The sequence below is a fragment of the Osmerus mordax genome, chromosome 14, assembly GCF_038355195.1.
Source record: "Osmerus mordax isolate fOsmMor3 chromosome 14, fOsmMor3.pri, whole genome shotgun sequence".
In the NCBI taxonomy this organism is placed as follows: Eukaryota; Metazoa; Chordata; class Actinopteri; order Osmeriformes; family Osmeridae; genus Osmerus; species Osmerus mordax.
The window spans coordinates 748,066-768,584 of record NC_090063.1 but is presented as its reverse complement, the minus strand read 5'-3'; the positions used below and the strand labels follow the sequence as shown (position 1 = coordinate 768,584).

Genomic DNA, 20,519 nt, shown 5'->3' with positions numbered 1-20,519 from the left:
TGATATCAAGATTGACTGACTTATCATAACCGGAAAGGAAGTTTCATTAAAACATCAAATTACATCAACACAGCATTTAAAAGTAAAGCATAAATTGTCACACAAATTCCAATAGTTCTTCTAGTGTCCACAAGCAGTATTGTCTTTGAGAGATGTTTGTAAATCCATGAAATGTCTGTTTTGGGATAAGTCCTTTATAATTCAGATTTTCTGGAGTAAGGGAGGTTGAGAAAGGTGGGCCGTTGGCTGGCTCCCCCCCCCCCCCCTCCCCTTGGAGAGGGGAACACCAGGTATGGCATCAGCCCCTTTGAGGCTTATCCAGAAGATAGTAGCATTGTATGAGACGTCATATAATGCAATCAGTCATCCTGGTGGTCAGTACTGTGTCTTACTGAGTGGATCAGAAATGGTTGTGTTGGCGGTTTGACTCTCTGCTACACTGGTGTGGCATGTTACATATTGGGTGAATGTGGGTAGAGTGGAGGATGGAGGGGCATGATTAAAGTCACCAGAGACAAGAAGGAGTGCATTTGGGTGTTGGGTCAGCAGCCTGCTTGTCGCCAAATGGATGACGTCACAGGCCGCCTCAGCGTTAGCAGAGGGGGGAACATACGCCGCTATCGTTGTGAAATGCGAGAATTCCCGTGGTAGGTAGTTTGGCCTCATACTAACGGCTAACAGCTCAATGGGCCTCATTCACCAAATGTTCTTAAGAACAAATCTGTTCTTAAACCCCACTTACGCAGTTTTCACGAAGATGCTGGTATTCACCAATGTTTTGTTATTTGGGATCTGTTCCTAGGTAAGAACAGAATTTACGCACACCCAAGAGCACTCTTACACACAATTGAGAGCTGACATGTTTGCGCAAAATAAGTAGTTGTACCGTTTTCACCCGTTTTAATTTAAAATTGAATATTTCTCTCATTTATAATTTTGCAACTAATAATTGGGTGTGCTTTACCTTCCTGTACCCTTCGGCAAGGTTGTACCCTTCGGCAAGGGCACAACCTTTGTTCTCTCACATATATATTATTATTATTCTTTTTGCCCCCCTAAAACTCAGTCAATATTTGGCCTACATAGACAACCTAGGTGTCAAAAGTTTCGTCTTGGTAGCGATTGAGTTGCTTCTATTGGGATTTACGTTCCGTTGCATGGTTTAGGCTCAAGTTAAGTTTTTGTGGCGAAAAGTGAAGCTAACGGTGGCTAATTTGCTAGCCACAGTCACTGACGTTACTAACGTCACTACGTCACTAACGTCACAAAAACACGTGACTACCTGTAGCAGAACATTGATTTCGCATCTGTTAACTTGGGGGATAGCTAGGCTAACTATAGCTTTACTGCAAGGCAGCTGCAGAAACGCCACAAGCAAAGAGGCCAGGGTGATAACTATTTACTCATTTTACTTTGTGATGTGAAACACAATTGCGAAATGTAATGTACAATATTAGCTGATATTATTAAGGAAGAAGGCCCACATCTACTTTCGGAAACGGTGGTCTACTATTTCACTGAAGCATTAGCATGACATTAGCCTCTGTTGCCCGGGCAACACATACTACAGTGGTCTATGATGCATCTGTTTTCAATCGTTAAAATAAACATTCCTCACAAATACATTTTCGTTGTAGGATTTATTATGACATTACATTACAAGTAAACGATTTGTTGGTGAAATTATCATTACCTGTGGTTTCAAACCAGTATTGCTCACTGCAACGCTGTAGCCTACGCGAGACACACTACAAAAACATCTACACAGCTGTTTAGGAAGTCAAACGGCGACAGAACATGTTCGGCACTCCCCTTACTTAAATCAAAAGTCTTTCAATAGTTGAAACTATCTGACTACTAACCTGAACTTCTCCACACAGGGCTATATCGCATTTTACGTTGTTACTGACAATGATCGCTACCAGTGAGCTTTTTATGAATGAGCGATTTTCCACTAAATAAATGTCAAGCTTATTTACGTTTTTGGGGGCATATTTTCAGTTAGCAGATGGTACTGTTTGAATCGAGATTCCATCTTCTTCTGCCGGTAACGTCGTAGAATAATCTTCAAAGGGGGTTCCTTTATTAATGAATGAATGCAATATGAGTATAGCTAAATGTCTGAAAATATCACGAGAAGGGAAAAACTTAAAAGGACGTTTAAGTCATAGAGATTAGGTAAATTTTTACACCGGTCTGCCAAATGTATTCATTTTGATTCAACTATGAGGCTGCCTCTTGCAGGGGAAATGAGAAGACATCTATTTAATTCTACACTTCACTCGTATTTTGAGTTGTAAATGAGCAGCAAAAAAACTATGATTTTAAATCTATGTAATCTTTATAAATAATAAGTATGCATTTTTATATAAAATATACAGAAATATCAGTTGTAAAAATTTAATTAAAAAACCCCTGTGCAACCGACGCAAGCAAGCACACCTTACAATTTCCCCAGAAATTGTAACCTCTCTAGTTGTCATTATTTTACACATAATTATATGTTTGTTTGTTTTAATAAATACACACTACACTTCTGCTCATTTGTAAAGCACTTTGAATTGCCATTGTGTATGCATTGTGCTAGGCCTATATAAATAAACTAGCCTTGCTTTGCCTTCAATTCACATCAATTATGTTAACAGGGAACCTTGCCATCCAATAATAAGTGACTTATCACGGTATTTATAGGACTAAGTTAGGCCTATTCCGCACACTAGGACTACACCGCACTATGGCGTATTTATTGCTGCTGTAAAAAATTTAAGATTGTGCCCTGAGGAGGGAACGCATCTTCCATGAACATACCGATATATTTGCAGAGTGACGAGTACCTATTGGGACGCTTTAGGCTACCAAGAGCAGTCCTCATGGATATGTGTTAACAGTCATCTGTCTTTTATCTTTTGAAATATGTTTTTTTGCCTCATATTTCCGATCAAACCATTTATTTTTCACTTCATCAGTTCTGCGCCCTTTTCCAGATACAGCATTCACTGCATGAGTAATTGCATTCCATGCATCGGTTTTATTTACTGCTTTGTATCTACCGCTGACGCTACTAAATATGATGTGTGGTTTGTCGCTAACTTCTTGCAGTAGTACCTCCACTTGAGAATTACTAAAGTTTTTCTTTCTTTTTGATTCGAGGCCTCCACCGTCTTTACCACGTCTTTTTGAAATTTCTCTGTGTGCACACGGCCCTGCCATCTCATGCCCTTTAATGGGAATTAACAGGGCGTTTACTTATGCTAAATAGGAGCAACGGGGGCACAAGCTTTCGATATACGACATATTGGGATTCATCATTCTATGACCACACCTGCGAACAATTCTGCTGTTTTTAGAACACGTCAGTACCTCCACTTGAGATTTACTAAAGTTTTTCTTTCTTTTGGATTCGAGGCCTCCACCGTCTTTACCACGTCTTTTTTACATTTCTCTGTGTGCACACGGCCCTGCCATCTCATGCCCTTTTATGGGAATTAACAGGACGTTTACTTATGCTAAATAGGAGCAACGGGGGCACAAGCTTTCAATATACGACATATTGGGATTCATCATTCTAAGACCACACCTGCGAACAATTCTGCTGTTTTTAGAACACGTCAGTACCTCCACTTCAGAATTACTAAAGTTTTTCTTTCTTTTGGATTCGAGGCCTCCACCGTCTTTACCACATATTTTCAACATTTCTCTGTGTGCACACGGCCCTGCCATATCATGCCCTTTTATGGGAATTAACGGGGCGTTTACCTATGCTAAATAGGAGCAACGGGGGCACAAGCTTTCAATTTACGACAATTTGACAGTGCGTGTCCACTGCAGCGACAACATGCTTTCCATTCATTTTCAATGGAGCCAGGCGAATCGCTTGCGTGGTGCTTTGTGGGTAGCGACGCGATTCAAGCGATTCGAGTTGAGATTTTCTCAACTTTATGCAAATGAGGAGCGATTTTCGCTAGCAATGGCCAATCTGAGTGTTTTCTTGTTTCTCGTCACGTAGCAACCATGGTAAACATTTCTAGCATTCAGCTTCAAGATTAAGAGAAACTAATTGTCTTTGTGGCTGTGTACCCAGTCCTGTTGATACGTCTGTTTTCGTACAGAGCCATTTACAAAATTAATGATGCATGGCGCAAGGTTGCCGACGTTGTCGGTGCTCCTGGTGTTTTTTTGGGGGGGACTTTCAAATTCAGTCTTTTCACATTACGTAACTTCGTTCTGTGGTAACTAGCTAGCCCGGCTTGGACTCCCTAGTCGTATCGACAGATTAGCAGACTTCGAGTACAGTAATATAATAAAACGTTTTTACACATGTCAACGTGTATGTGTATTAAATAGTTTGGAGTTGTAGAGTTGTTTATGATTGATATTGCGAGTATGTAAACCCAAGTCTGCACACTTTGCCATGACTTTATACAAACTACAACATTGACTTTAGAGAACTACAACTCTGCATTAATCTGTCAGACACGCCCCCCGAGCATGGTGCACTGTGGAAAGGCGAGTGATAGCAAGCGATTCGCGTCGCTGCAGTGGACACGCACCGTAAGACCACACCTGCGAACAATTCTGCTGTTAGGAACACGTCATGGAATCACACATAGACTTTTCAACAAATCTACAAATGTAAGAAATAACTTAGGAAGATATTGGTGAATCAGGCCCAATGTCCTTAGTGCAGGTCTGCTCCTTAACAGTGATGTGCCCAGGGTTACACCATCTATCATTAGTCTCTCCTCAGGTAGTAGCGCCGCTGTGTCCCGGTACGCTAACAGCTGATCCCTGGTGTAAACAATGTAACCATGGCTGCGTGCTGGGTCCCCAGACAGGGTGGTAAAAAGTGCAATAAGCAGCAAAAAGACAGCGACAAACTCGGCGAGTCTAGCTGCCATAGTGCACTACAGCAATTTACAAATAAAAGCAGCAAAGTAACAAAAGTAACAATAATATAACAGAAAAAGCTCAGTGGCGAGCAGGAGCTGCTGTAAAAGGCTGCCACCCGTGCGGCGCCATGGTAACAATTGGGACCAAGATGAACATTTTGACACCAAAATTGTGTGTGAAGTGCAAAGATTGACATAGTTTTAAGGGTGGGAAAATGGTAATAAATAAATAATACGGGAGAGGGTACAATATCTGGGGAAATTGTGAGGTGTGCTCGCGTTGGTTGCCGATGGGTCCATTTTGTCACTGAAATTTTATAACTGACATTTCTGTATATTTTAAATAAGTATGCTTACTTATTATTTATAAAGATGGCATAGATTAAAAGCATATTTGTTGCTGCTCATATACACGTCAAAATACAAAGATGGAAGTGTAGAACAAAACCGGGTTCTCTTGTCATTTCTCGCGAGAGGTCTAACGTAGGCTATGTTGCAGCGTCACACAGTTGAAACAATTGCATCAAAACAGAGAAATTGGCCAATCCCGTGTGAAAATGGTCCTAACCTATATCTAACAATGTTGTCAATGGCAGTATCTTAGCTGGAATCACAATTCAAACAGTACCCTCTGCAAACTGAAAATATCCCCCCTAAAACGTAAATAATCTTGAAATGTATTTCTGGCAAATATACAGTTAGGTCCATAAGTATTTGGACATTGACACAATTTTCATCATTTTGGCTCTGTATACCACCACAATGGATTTGAAATGAAACAATCAAGATGTGCTTTAAGTGCAGACTTTCAGCTTTAATTTCAGGGTATTTACATCCAAATCAGGTGAACGGTGTAGGAATTACAACACATTTTATATGTGGCCCCCCCCTTTTTAAGGGACCAAAAATAATTGGACAAACTAACATAATCATAAATCTAATTGTCACTTTTAATACTTGGTTGCAAATCCTTTGCAGTCAATGACAGCCTGAAGTCTGGAACCCATAGACATCACCAGACGCTGGGTTTCGTCCCTGGTGATGCTCTGCCTGGCCTCTACTGCAACCGTCTTCAGTTCCTGCTTGTTCTTGGGGCATTTTCCCTTCAGTTTTGTCTTTAGCAAGTGAAATGCATGCTCAATTGGATTTAGGTCAGGTGATTGACTTGGCCATTGCAGAACATTCCACTTCTTTGCCTTAAAAAACTCTTTGGTTGCTTTCGCAGTATGCTTCGGGTCATTGTCCATCTGCACTGTGAAGCGCCGTCCTATGAGTTCTGAAGCATTTGGCTGAATCTGAGCAGATAATATTGCCCGAAACACTTCAGAATTCATCCTACTGCTTTTGTCAGCAGTCACATCATCGATAAATACAAGGGAACCAGTTCCATTGGCAGCCATACATGCCCACGCCATAACACTACCTCCACCATGCTTCACTGATGAGGTGGTATGCTTTGGATCATGAGCAGTTCCTTCCCTTCTCCATACTCTTCTCTTCCCATCATTCTGGTACAAGTTGATCTTGGTCTCATCTGTCCGTAGGATGTTGTTCCAGAACTGTACAGGCTCTTTTAGATGTTTTTTGGCAAACTCTGATCTGGTCTTCCTGTTTTTGAGACTCACCAATGGTTTACATCTTGTGGTGAACCCTCTGTATTTACTCTGGTGAAGTATTCTCTTAATTGTTGACTTTGACACAGATACGCCTACCTCCTGGAGAGTGTTCTTGATCTGGCCAACTGTTGTGAAGGGGTTTTTCTTCACCAGGGAAAGAATTCTTCTGTCATCCACCACAGTTGTTTTCCGTGGTCTTCCGGGTCTTTTGGTGTTGCTGAGCTCACCAGTGCGTTCTTTCTTTTTAAGAATGTACCAAACAGTTGATTTGGCCACACCTAATGTTTTTGCTATCTCTCTGATAGGTTTGTTTAGATTTTTCAGCCTAACGATGGCTTGCTTCACTGATGGTGACAGCTCTTTGGACTTCATATTGAGAGTTGACAGCAACAGATTCCAAACACAAATACCATACTTGAAATGAACTCTAGACCTTTTATCTGCTCCTTGTCAATGAAATAACGAACTCCCTTTATGAGAGAATAACATACACCTGGCCATGGAACAGCTGAGCAGCCAGTTGTCCAATTACTTTTGGTCCCTTAAAAAGGGGGGGGCCACATATAAAATGTATTGTAATTCCTACACCGTTCACCTGATTTGGATGTAAATACCCTGAAATTAAAGCTGAAAGTCTGCACTTAAAGCACATCTTGATTGTTTCATTTCAAATCCATTGTGGTGGTATACAGAGCCAAAATGATGAAAATTGTGTCAATGTCCAAATACTTATGGACCTAACTGTAACAAGTTTACTAGGTGTGATGATTATGTGTCAGTACCAACATCCCTGTCTGAAGACTAGGGGGTCATGTGATGTGACTGGCTTTCCCTAAGTAAGTGAAACCGCCTCGTGCTTATCCATTCATTCGGATATTGAATGGTATCAATTGCTCTACAGGACTCATGATCACCACAGGTGTTGATATCACAGCCTGGAAACATAGCTATCTACATGTTATCAGCTCGGAATTTGCCTGTGGTGTTTCTGCAGCTGTCTTGCCGTTTTAGGCATCTCCCACAAGTTAAAGGTCCCATGACATGAACATTTCACTTTAGGAGGTTATATAACATTAATATGAGTTCCCCTAAGCATGCCTTTGGTCCCCGAGTGCTTAGATTTCTTGATAGGTGTAAACCAAGCCCTGGGTATTCTTCTCAGCCTTTGAGAAAATGAAAGCTCACACGCTCCGATTTGAAAATGTTCCTCTTATGTTGTCATAAGAGGAAAAGTTCCCTCCCCTTTCTCTGCTTTGCCGTCCAGAGAATCTGGCCCGCCGATGAGAAAATGAACTATGACCGTGCAAGTGCAATATCGGATTTTCCTCGAGAGACATCAAAGCTTGCAAACGACCGAAGCATGGCAGTTAGCCCCGCCTCTCTCCTCCTCATGGCATTTAAAGTTACAGACACAGAAATGGCACTTCCTAAGGAAAGCTCATTGTGGGACTGCTCATAGTGGCTGTAATTCTGCACCAAGGCTGAATTTCAGGAAAGACATTTACATTTAGTCATGTAGCAGACGCTCTTATCCAGAGCGACTTACAGTAAGTACAGGGACATTCCCCCGAGGCAAGTAGGGTGAAGTGTCTTGCCCAAGGACACAACGTCAGTTGGCATGACCGGGAATCGAACTGGCAACCTTCGGATTACTAGCCTGACTAGTGAGCTCCCTCACCGCTCTGCCACCTGACTCCCTGAAAGACACTTCAGATACTGTATTAGGGGACCACTAAGGCCTATATAGAAGCATCCAAAAACAGCATGTCATGGGACCTTTAACGAGCTGCTAAACTAATGTTCTAGGCTACTGTAGATAATCGTGCGTGGGTTGGTGACATTGGTGACGTTGGTTAGCTAGTTAGCCACCATTAGCTGGACTTTTCTTTTGTCCATTTTCAAAGTGATGGCATTTCTACCCCATCAGCCTAAAATGTCTGAGAATTGCTATACATGCCCTAATTCTCATGGAGAACAGAATAATCATTGGTGACCCATACAGTCGGCTAATATACAGTGAAAATTTGGGAAAACGTACAAATACCTTATGAACCATGGCTCCAATTTACTTAAAGATCCTGTAAAGTGGAATTAAAAACGAGTTTCAAGTTCACCACACCACAGAATAATGTGTTATTAAATACCCATCCAAAAAAAAAAAAAAAAAAACACAGACAAGTATGTTAAATTAGGCTTTGAAATCGTAAGAAAATCAGCAGTCTTCTCTGTTCGAGACTGGGGGGCGTGTCGCCTGAAGGAGCTGAAGCTCCGCCTCTCGCTGGAAGGCGCTACCTCTCTCAAGTAAGCTACCTACGACCCAGATAATGGACGCTACGTCAAGCCGAACAAAACAGTATAGAATTAGAATTTATTTGTTCAATGAGTGAAACATACAGATGCATATAAATGAAATGTTCCCCTGAGCTGTAACACAGGAGAAAAAATTGACACCAGAGAGAGCAGACAGTGAGCTCTCCAACTACTTCTAGCACATTAGGTACCATTTCACCAAAATACCATCATTCTACACCGAGTAGCCTAATATCAAGTTAGCGGTTTGCACTCACTCATAGCAGAGATACCTCTGGAAAAGTTATCTAGTATAATTATAACAAGCACACAGAACTGAGTGATGAACTGCTGGTGGCGGTGGATGGTCCAGGTGCGACCGGAGGATGAACGGCCGGGGGGGCGATGCGATATTACCTTCTGGCAACGTTGCCGCAACGTTGTAGCATTGTTATAAAGTAAATGTTGCCAGTTGGTGCCGTGGACAACGTTGCCGCGACGTTGTACCTTGGTCGGCTGGATACGTTACTTTTGGTACCACGGGTTACATTGCCGTTACGCAGGGCTTAAAGTATTCCGGCACCGTGCCGGATGTGCGACAGTGAGGATAAAAATATAAATAAATTGGGGAACTTGCATGCGGTTTAATATTTTTGAGTCAATTGATTTCACCTACCAATCATATCAGGAGCTCTAACTAGCGTTACAAGCCTATCAGAAGCAGAGCAGGGCGGGTCCTGGCAACAGTGTGATTGAGATATTTTTTAAAGCATGTTCTCACTCAATGTTGACTTCTCATATGCAGGAACGTAGCTTTAATAAATAAAATACTTCACTGAATTTGTCATATAATTTAGTCTTTCATTCTTTACTATAAACATGTACAAAAGCAATCAATTGGTGATGTGTAACATAAGCAAACATTCTTTGTATAGCATACCAAAGCAATATGACACAAATTGTAATACAAAATTGTTAAATGTGACCAAAAGGTATGCGACTCTTAAGAGTTTCATTTCCAAAGACAAGTCATCACAGAATATTACAGTTCTTCCTTAGGAAACCTGCCCCTCAGTCTGCCCCTGAGCAACAACGTTGCACTGGGGTTTCAGAAGATATTTTGCAGGGGTTATCTTAAGTTCCACCATCTTTCACACATTGGTTTTCACCTGGAAAATAGCTACTTCAAAACGTGAGTTTCTTTACAGAAATAGTTTTTCTTCCTTGTTTTATCTTCGGGTCATTCTGACCCATCAGTCATTGTGACCCACCGTCGTATTGCGACAAATTTACCTCATACAAAAACAAAGTGAAGCATTTTTTTTTAACCGTTGGGCTGTCTCAGACCCCCCACATTGCAAAGGTTAAAAGAAAATTCTTTTTATTTGTTTTTGTATTGGGTAAAATTGGGTAAACACAACGATGGTTCGTTATGAACCTTTGGGTCATGTGACCCGAAGGCAGCACAAGGGTTAATTACATAAATGTATATGCAGAAATTGAATGGGGCATGCTATTAGGTATAGGTTTGAAATGTAGGCTATTTAGCCTGTTTATTTGCTATCAGATTAACATTGTTTAAGTTAGGATTTCGCTAGCTAGAGGTAATAGGTTAAAGCCTCCAGACAGTTATGTTGAAATAGTGAAAATGCATATATGATATCAAAGTTTAGCGTCTCACAAAGCGTCTCACAAATCACCCACAAAAGAATCTGTGAAAATAAACGTTCATAACATGCATTTAGCAGACACTTTTATCCAAAGCGACTTCCAAGAGAGTTTTACAAAAACTTGTTCCAAAATAGCTTAGCCCTCAATTTTCTAAGACTGTGTAGCTAGCGCGTGGCTGATCACGTTTTGAGACGCTCAGTCACGGTCGGTCATGGAATGCACAGCAATGACGCTATATAAAACTGTTTTCCACAATGTATGCTTCATGTATTGGCTGCTCGCAATGTTTGGGGCTACCTCGTTGTTATGATCAGAGACCTCTTGGAAGTCGCTTTGGATAAAAGTGTCTGCTAAATGCATAAATGTAAATTAAACCGTTGTCGCTCTTTAGTAAGGACCTTATATGTTTGAGCCGTCTAATTCAAAATCACCTTAAATTAATTGTTCCAAAATGCTTTTATATTACTCCTATTATAGTTAGAATAGTTAGCATAACATTACTGTACACTAGCTAACACATGCAAAGTTTTCCGATGCTCCTCACAATGCTAGCTATGCTTAGCTAATTTAGCTTGTGCCATATTGTTTTAAAATAATTATCTAGCTAGCTAATTGAAAAAGGCTACATAGAGACAAGCTTAGCTCAAATTGTTCAACTATTTGGTTTGCCTCTTGCTCCTTTACAGTTGCATGCAGTGCAAATTCTGCAAATTCGTCGCATCCGGCATGGAATAGGAGCACACTGACCCAGAACCTCATTTTCTGGAGCCTTGTGACTCCACATTAATTGGAGTGCTGAAGTTTAAAAACACAAACACAGCTTTGAGATGGATCCCAAGCCACGGTGGACAAAAAAAAGGCCCAATAAAGGTTAGGTTAATAATTTTTTGTATGTCACAAAGATTGTACTAGTATAAATGCCCCCCTAGTCTTCAGACAGGGACGTTGTTACTGACACATAATGATCCCTTCTAGTAAACTTCTTATATTAGCCAGTTTTCCAGACCCTGGTACTGACCTTCCGAGCGGTGAACGGGACTGCACCCGACTACATCAAGTCTCTCCTCCAGCCTTACACCCCCACCCGCCACCTACGGTCTTCTTCTGACAACTGTCTGGTGGTCCCACCGCTCAAGAGCGCCCGGTCCCAACACAACCTCTTCTCCTGTCTGGCCCCCCAATGGTGGAATCAACTCCCCACCTCCATCAGGGACACTGACTTTCTCCCCACCTTCAAGAAAAGGCTCAAGAAGCACTTGTTCCGGGAGTATAACGGTACTTAAGAATGATTTGCTGGACCTGATGCTAGTTTCCTCCAGGATCACAATGACTCTTATTGAGACTTGGTTAGTTGCAACGGATTTAAATTATTGTACTCGCTGTGAAATATTTTACTGTTGATTGCTTTTCTACAGGTACACTCTTGCACTTTTTGAGGTTCATGTTGTTTAATTGTAACTTGTTTAACTACATGCACTTATGGTTCTTCCCTTTGGCACTTATTTGGTTTTTCACAATGTATGCTTCATGTTTTGGCTGCCTGCAATGTTTGGGGCTATCTCGTTGTTATGATCAGTGATCTATGCACTTTTGTAAAGCTCTCTCTTGGAAGCTGCTTTGGATAAAGTGAATAAATCTAAATGTAAATACATTTCAAGCTCATTTACGTTTTGGGGGCATATTTTCAGTTTGCAGATGGTACTGTTTGAATCGCGATTCCAGCTAAGATACTGCCAGTGACAACGTTGTTAGAATCAGCTTGTTTCAAAGGGGTTGTTTATTAATGAAATGCAGTATGAGTAACTGCTTAAAAATGTCACTAGAAGGAACAAACTTGAGGGGAAGTTTAGGTCATAATATAGGTTACAATTTTTACACAGGATTGCCCAATTTCTTTGTTTTGATACAACTAGGCTATGTGAGACTGCCATAGAGCCTATCACCATTCCATCTTTCATTAAGGGACATTAGAAAATTGCTTAATTCTACATTTCACTACATTTGCACCACTAGGATGTCACACTTACGTTGATGATCATGAGGTGCATGATGGTCTTGGGCATGAGGTCTCTGATGGTCTTGTTAACAATAGCCATATAAGAGTCCACTAGGTTCCTGATAGTCTCCACCTGCCTCTCGAGCTGGGGGTCCATAGAATTCATGAAGTTGTCTGACCCGTTCTCCTCCCCAGTGTCATTCTTTTGAGTGGAGAACGGTAAGAAAGATAGAAGACACAAAGGAAGAGAAGAGAAAGAATGAGACAAAGAAGAGAGGAAGGATTTGTTTTAATAAAGAGGGAATGAGATGGATGAAAATGAACACTTCAGAGGAAAATAATGTCAGACATTATCTCAGACAATAATTCATCAATCAGAAATGCTACACTTGTGAAAATATCGTACAGAAACGTTTGATAAATTGACATTGTATTACACCTCTGACAGAATTGCTTTATTGCCGCCAGACCATATCATCATTTTTATTTTTCACATGATTAACTTCCTTCAGCATTTGATAGTTGAATGTAAAATTATGTTGTACATTTGAAATTATCATTTTAAAAGTGAAGTTAGAGAGAGGTTGAAAGATATTTGGAAATAAGGAAAAAGGCATACCTTCTCCTTCTCCTGCAAGGTCCAAAAGCCAAGCAATAGAGGACAAAGAGGATAGGCAGAGGGATTGAAAGACATTTATACTGACTCTGACAACACAGACACAATTAACACATCGCAGTGGGTAGGTATAAAGCTTTTTTTTTACAATGTAATTAATAATACTGTATTTGTCATTGCAATATGTATATTATGTATTATACACAGTGAGTGTGTGTGTTTTCATTGTTAACCATAACACGTTCGGGGTAGACTCCAGCTCTGAGGAAAGACGACTTCCATCCATCCACATCCTCCTGACTATCACAGGCCAGCTCCAGTTGACGGTAGTCCTTATACACATTCCTGTGGTTTGAGGGAGAGCTCTGAGCATCAATGAATTCATGACTGTGGTTAGGTGTGTGTTGATGTCGTTGTTTGTTTTTGTGGTTGTGTGTGTCAGCAAGAGCAGTAGTCAGATGAATTATTGTGGAATGCTAGTTGGAATTTGACTGTGAGAAACATACTACCAGAGTAAGGGTAAGAAATTGTATTATTCCTCATATCATATCATATGGTATATTTATGCCTAGAAGACTTACTACAAAATGTTTGTCAGTGTGTGTATGTGTACATGTCTGCTTGTGCGTATATGCATTCTGGGTATTAATGGGTATATTTTTACTGGGTAAGTTGATCTTGAAATGCATTGGTTTTGGTCAACTTTTTGCCATTTAATGTTCACTGTAATTAGTTTTTTGTTCTAAATATTTGTGCTGCGAATTTACGGCACAGACGTCACATTTCGGTGCATGCAGAGGAAGAATACATCTCAGTCAGTCACAAGTGTTTCTACTTTATGGAAACGGATTATGAGGTATATCAGATTAAATGATTGAACGCTGCACAAACTTCCCTCATCTGTCTGATATTTTAGTGCCGGGAGTTTTAGACATGCTCGCGGCAAGATAGCTAGAGCAAAATCATATATTCCCGCATAAAATATTTGAAGCTTGTTATCGGACCCAGGCTTTTCCCAAAGCACAAATAGTATTAAAACATCTTAGCTGAAATATAGCGCTGTTGTATTAGACTAGCTGGACACTGACATTTCTCGTGCTTTGTAGTGATGTGTTGTTCGTGAACGATTCGTTCATTTTGAACGAATCCTTACAAGGACTCGAGTAACGAGTCCTCTCAAAGAGTGATTCGTTCATTTTCTCGTGGCCGCGCATCGGGACTGTTGCATAGGCTCGTCCAGGTAAACAGAAATGATTTGTTCATTTCCCGACTCGGTCTAGACTCTGGTACGAGTCTTTGGATCATTTTTCACGAGACCTGCATAGGCTCTGTAGTGGTAGCAAGAGGAAACGCTAGAGGGAACGATTCGTTCATTTCAGTAAAATGATCCGAACTTCCCATCACTAGTGCTTTGTCGAGAGATTCAAAGTAAGCACGTACATTCTTTAACATGTTGATAAAATTCACTGCATCTGCATCACTGCATCACGGCCCACATTGCTGCGGTCTCCCGGTCGTGTAGATTCACCCTCTACAACATCCGGAAGATCAGGAGATACTTGTCTGAGCACTCCACCCAGCTGCTAGTCCAAGCACTTGTCCTCTCCAAGTTGGACTATTGCAACTCGCTGCTCGCTGGTCTCCCAGCATGTGCAACCCGCCCTCTTCAGAGGATTCAGAACGCAGCGGCCCGCCTGGTCTACAATCTACCCAGACGCTCCCATGTTACCCCGCTCCTCGTCTCTCTCCACTGGCTATCTATCATGGCCGTATCAGATTCAAGACCCTGGTATTGACCTTCCGAGCAGTGAACGGGACTGCACCCGTCTACATCAAGTCTCTCCTGCAGCCTTACACCCCCACCCGTCACCTACGGTCTTCTTCAGACAACCGCCTGGTGGTCCCACCGCTCAAGACCGCCCGGTCCCAACACAAGCTCTTCTCCTGTCTGGCCCCCCAGTGGTGGAATCAACTCCCCACCTCCATCAGAGATACTGACTCCACCTTCAAGAAAAGGCTCAAGACGCACTTGTTCCGGGAGTACGACGGTACTTAGGAATGGTTCGCTTGACGCGATGTTAGTTTCCTCAAGGATCACAATGACTCTTGCTTAGAGACTTGTTGCTCTTGTGGTTAGTGGTAACTGTTTTAAATTTTTGTTCTCGCTGTGATATATTGTTTTTATTACTGTTGCTTGCTTTTTTCCACAGGTACACTTGCACTTATAGCGGTTCATGTTGTTTAATTGTAACTTGTTTAACTACATGCTCTTATGGTTCTTCCCTTTGGCACTTACTTTGGTTGTTCACAATGCTTGCTTCATGTTTTGGCTACTCGCGATGTTTTTTGGCTATCTTGTTGTTATGATCAGTGACCTATGCACTTTGTAAAGCTCTCTCTTGGAAGTCGCTTTGGATAAAAGCGTCTGCTAAATGAATACATGTAAATGCATCTCTATTGAAACTAAAGTGCCTACTTTGTATTGTCTTGTTGCTAGTTAGCTAGCCAGCATTTCATCCATAAAGAAAACCGTCGAAACAATCTGATTCAACTTCTGTGTCAGCGCTGTCACTCAACACTGCTCAATTTGGCCTTATCTGCACTGGAATATAAATATGTAGCTAAATTAGCGAAGTGAAAATATGAAAAACAAAATGTAAAACTCATTGGACTTAAGATCAAATATTTAAAAAGTCCCAAATGGAAAATGTTTTCACATTTTCACAGCTTTCGTGAACAGATTGACAAAGTTTAGACTGTGGCACTGAAGTAATATGAAAGGAAATCTAGCATTTAGGATTTGTTGTCCTAAATCCAAACTTATTTCAGTGTACATTTAACCCACGAGAATTTTGTATTTTAATGCTTTCTGTTTTATTTCACTGCTGCCATTAAAAATAATTAAAGTCAGCTTCTGTAGTGTGTGGGAGAGTGTTTACTTCTGGTGTACATATGTCACTCACTTAATTAGATCGTTCTTTGTGAGAGGATGCTTTGTGTAATGGGTGTAGCTACAAATGTTAGCCTATAAAGGGAGGTAGACTATACAGTGTTTACCCTACCATTATAATAGGGGGGCGCTGAAGGTGAACTTTGACCTTGGAAGGTCAAAGTTAATTTAGTAAAAAAAATCAATTGAAAATATTTTTTTGGGTTTATATAGTGCCAGATCACAAAATAAGTCATTTAAGGTTACCTTTCCTATAAAACAGGTCTATAGCTTGCTCTATTATTAAACAAACTAAATGGCCTTGTTATTTATCTTATTTACACAACGGCATGTCATTTCTGTCTCTACATGGTCAGTCCCACGCCCCTGGTCTATATATATGAATGAATGTGAAAATTGACTGGTGTCTTACTCACAACCTAAGGATGTGCAGTGCCGCTTGTGACATTGTTTGGACTAGTGCACAGTGCCCGTGATGCAGTCGTTGATTAAGATGCCAGTGAAACACAAATACAGATTACTTGAACTAGAGCAGTGCCCATGATGCAACTAGTGATGACAGTTCTTCTGCATGTCATAGCTCTAATACATACATGCAAATGATAATGTAGCCTTCATTTGTCTGTTTTCTGTATCGCATTCTCATAAATATGACACGATAACTGACCGAGGAGACTACATTTGTACGAACATTGTTCCTGTCGCTATATTCACTGATCTATACTGAAAGTATCCACTTTATATTGTCATTCTGTTAGCTAGCCTGCATTTCATCCATAAAGGCTCATTTGAAAGCAGCACTGAACTAATTGTAGCTAATAACCTTCCAGCTACACCTACTGAAATAAACCATCCACTTTAAATATTGTCTTTTCCGTGGTTAGCTTGCCAGTATTTCATCAGTAAAATAGCCTTGGATTTTATGTATCGCACTGACATAAATAATATAGTTTTTTGTTGTTTTGGCTCATGAGAGCTAGCCTAGTGCAGCTCGGTCAACTCAACATGGCCGAGAGTTGAGAGCGAATTGTTTTGTTGAAAATGTCGAAATGCTTATCCAAACAACTGCACTCCTTTGTATGATTAAAAGCACACCTGAAAAATATGAACTTTGCAGAGTGCCCAGTTCTTGAGCTACTCTTTGGAAACTAAACCCATTCTAATTTGTACACAGATACACACACACACACAGATTCCTGGCACAGTGTATATGCAGGAACCCTGAAGTTAATTTCATTACCTTTTTAAGTCTTTTTGAAGACCATCTCAAAATATTTTAAGACCTTATCGCCACTTCAAGTTCTAATCTGCACCAAACCTTTAATTTAATAAACAGTTGTAGTTTGCAAATACATCTAGAGAGCACAACCATACAACATAACTCAGATAAGCAGAAACAAAGCTCGAAAGAATAAATGAAAGCAAAGGCAAGGTTTATAAAAATATTTGAACGTTTGAGTTCCGCGAGTGGTGATTCACCGCAGTATTGAGACACCTGGGGGGTGTTCCATCAACGTCGCTAACGCAAGTCGCGCTAACACGAATAAGTCTCACTTAGGTAAACGTCAACATAGACTTAAGCCTCAAGCCGTTCCACTAACAGGCAACGCTAATTCAAGCTAGACCTCAATAAGCTTAGACTGTGCAGCCCAGATCAGGCGATCGTCGAAAAGAGGAGTTATGTCACAAAAAGTATAGTGTAAAGCAGCAGAGGTGTGTTGTTTCAGCAGCATAAATTGATTTGAGTTTTTTTGTCCCCAAAAAGGGCAACGTTGCCGCAATTAACATGGCAAGGGAGACAACTTGTCAAACCATTACGACCGTTAAAATGTGTAAATTGTAGACCTACCAAATCTACTTCACATATATATATATATATATGCATTTAGGCCTACTGATAATTAGCGTAATTTGATGAGCTGTCTGAAACCGTTCTGACAGGCTTGCCTATGGCCGATATTCTCAACAGGAGATTGAGAATAATATCCCAAAAAAGACGTGGCAGCAATTGAAAATTGTAGGATAAAATTCAAAACACTGAAGAAGGCCATGGTTAATTGCACTTGATGTGGGCTAATAATGTTTTTGTCTTCACATCTTGAACAAAATCTAAAATTACTTCAAAATAACTTTGCCACACACATTTATTAACTGATAGGCTAAATGCTGAGCTTTAAGATAAAAGGGAAAGATAACCATGACTTAAATGGGGAATCACTGAAATGACTAGTATTGCACAGATCCAGCACTGACTTTTTAGATCAGAAGGTGACCCAAACTGCACACTTTGTTTGGCAGAACAGTCATTTAAAATTGCTCAGCATGACTATCATTATTATATTACGAGTATTTCCAATTAACATAGTCTGCCTCCACAGATCCAGAGGGGGCTTGGACAGTGACAGACTGTGGCTGTGCCAAGTGTTGTCACAGCCTCACTTTGGGAAAGCATGCCCTACTGGGAACATTAGGGGAGACTGTTGGGCACAGAATCTAATTGTCTTCTTTGGAAAGGGCAACATTTGGGACACTGTCATGTAGGGGCAGCATAAAGGGCACTTCATAACAGCACCTTTTTCCATTGGAAGTAAGGGCATGGGAACAGTCCAATTTAGGCCATTGTAAGGGCACCTTATAGGGTACTGCATCACATTTTCTATACTATAAAGGAACTCATAAAGACATGTTTTTACATTTATAGAGGGCACACTGTCATTTATTGCATGGGGCATCCTGTGCACTCAAGCATATTTCACAATGTGAATGGCAGACAGTAGGGCACTTGGTCTAATTTTTGCCACTCTGGGCATTTTAGAAACACTTTCAACCATGGGGGCACCAGGCAGTCACCCCCTGAGTCTTCCAATGGGCCTGGATACACCCATGGGGACAGTATATTGCACCTATAATATTGGGGAAGCCAGAGGAGAGGTAATATAGAGGCTTGTCAACATATAGGCTACTTCAAAGTAGCCTATATTCGAGTTGCTAAAGTGTTGTAACGATGGCGCTAGAGGGCTATAATGGAGTGGATGCTCAATGATGTGACGCAGAGAAGACCTTTTTATCCTGTGTCCCATACACCGCTCGACTACAGGTTTTATTACTACACCTCCAATCGCATGTGAATGCCAACAACAAGTCATTAACTCACATACAATTCCCAGTTATGGCAACAACGACAACTTATAGTTACTAACATCGATACATCATCCACTGACAAACCTAATCGATAGAACAACAACACTCAACTCAAACATGCATGCAACATTAATTAAACATGAAAAAAGTATGTGAATTGCGCCACCCACAATCCTTTGCGCCAACAGCGCGAGTTAACAGCGACCAATCCGTGGGTCGCTACATAGCCCCCACCTGAGGGGTCAGTCGTCCCCGACAACCCCATCACCCAACAGGTAGTCTCTCAAGTGTCCTGGCCGTAGCCGCCGCCGAGTTGGCCTCCTGGGACTGGTAGAAGGCGCGATGGGGGGGGGTCACATTGTCCAGTGTGAGTGGTGCTGCTGGTGTCGTTCTCTGCTCCACCCGTCTCTGGAGCAAGTGGGCGATATGGTGATAGTCTGTCCTGGTGCAGCACCACCACACGCCCCCGACCAGGCATGCGCACCCGATACACCACCTCAGAAACCCGCTCCATAACCTCACCGGGCCCCTGCCAGTGACTGCATAGCTTGGGTGACACCCCCTTCTTACAGGTAGGGCAATACACCCAGACCTTGTCACTAGGCTTGAAGGTCAGCTTCCGACACCGGTGTCCATAATTCCCGCCCAAACATGAGGGCAGCTGGTGTGTACTGGCTGGACTCTTGGACGGCCGTCCGGTACGACCACAGGACCAGGGGCAGGTGGCGATCCCAGTCCCGCTGATGTTGGCTGGTCAGGATGGCGAGCTGGGTAGCCAAGGTGCGGTTGAACCGCTCCACCAGCCCGTCGCTCTGGGGGTGGAGAGGTGTCGTCCTCGTCTTGGATCCTCCCAGCCGTCGGCAGACCTCGCTAAAGACCTGGGACTCGAAGTTCCGCCCCTGGTCACTATGGAGTTCCGCAGGGACCCCGAAGCGGGCAAACATTTCCTCCACCAGCCTTTCCGCAGTTGTGATGGCACTCTGATCCGGCACCGCGTATGCCTCCGGCCATTTGGTGAAATAATCCATGGCCACAAGGACGTAGCGGTTGCCGGAATCAGTCACTGGAAAGGGCCCAAGTATGTCCACCGCTACTCGCTCCATCGGAGCCCCCACCAGGTACTGCTGCAATGGGGCATGGGAGCGCTGCGTTGGCCCTTTTTTAGCAGCGCAAAGGTCACAGCAGTGCACGTACAGCTCCATGTCCCGTCGACACCCTGGCCAATAGAATCGGCCCCTGAGGCGGCGGAGGGTCTTGGCGATGCCGTAGTGCCCCGCCCCCACCGAGCCATGGACGGTCTGAAGGACCTGTTGGCGGAGTTCACGGGGTACCAGCAGCTGTAGGAGGTCGC

The 20,519-nt window shown here is 42.0% G+C and overlaps 1 protein-coding gene across 1 annotated transcript in view; it reads right to left on the bottom strand.

Annotated features, from left to right (window-relative positions):
* dnm1a (dynamin 1a) overlaps nucleotides 1–20,519 on the bottom strand; it is a 313,554-nt gene that overhangs the window by 12,119 nt on the left and 280,916 nt on the right. Inside the window, exons 17-19 of the mRNA XM_067249828.1 lie at nucleotides 13,311–13,422; nucleotides 13,081–13,092; nucleotides 12,493–12,663 (exon numbers count right to left, since the gene is read on the bottom strand). Coding sequence (XP_067105929.1) covers nucleotides 12,493–12,663; nucleotides 13,081–13,092; nucleotides 13,311–13,422 — 295 coding nt within the window. The remainder of the gene's footprint in view (nucleotides 1–12,492; nucleotides 12,664–13,080; nucleotides 13,093–13,310; nucleotides 13,423–20,519) is intronic.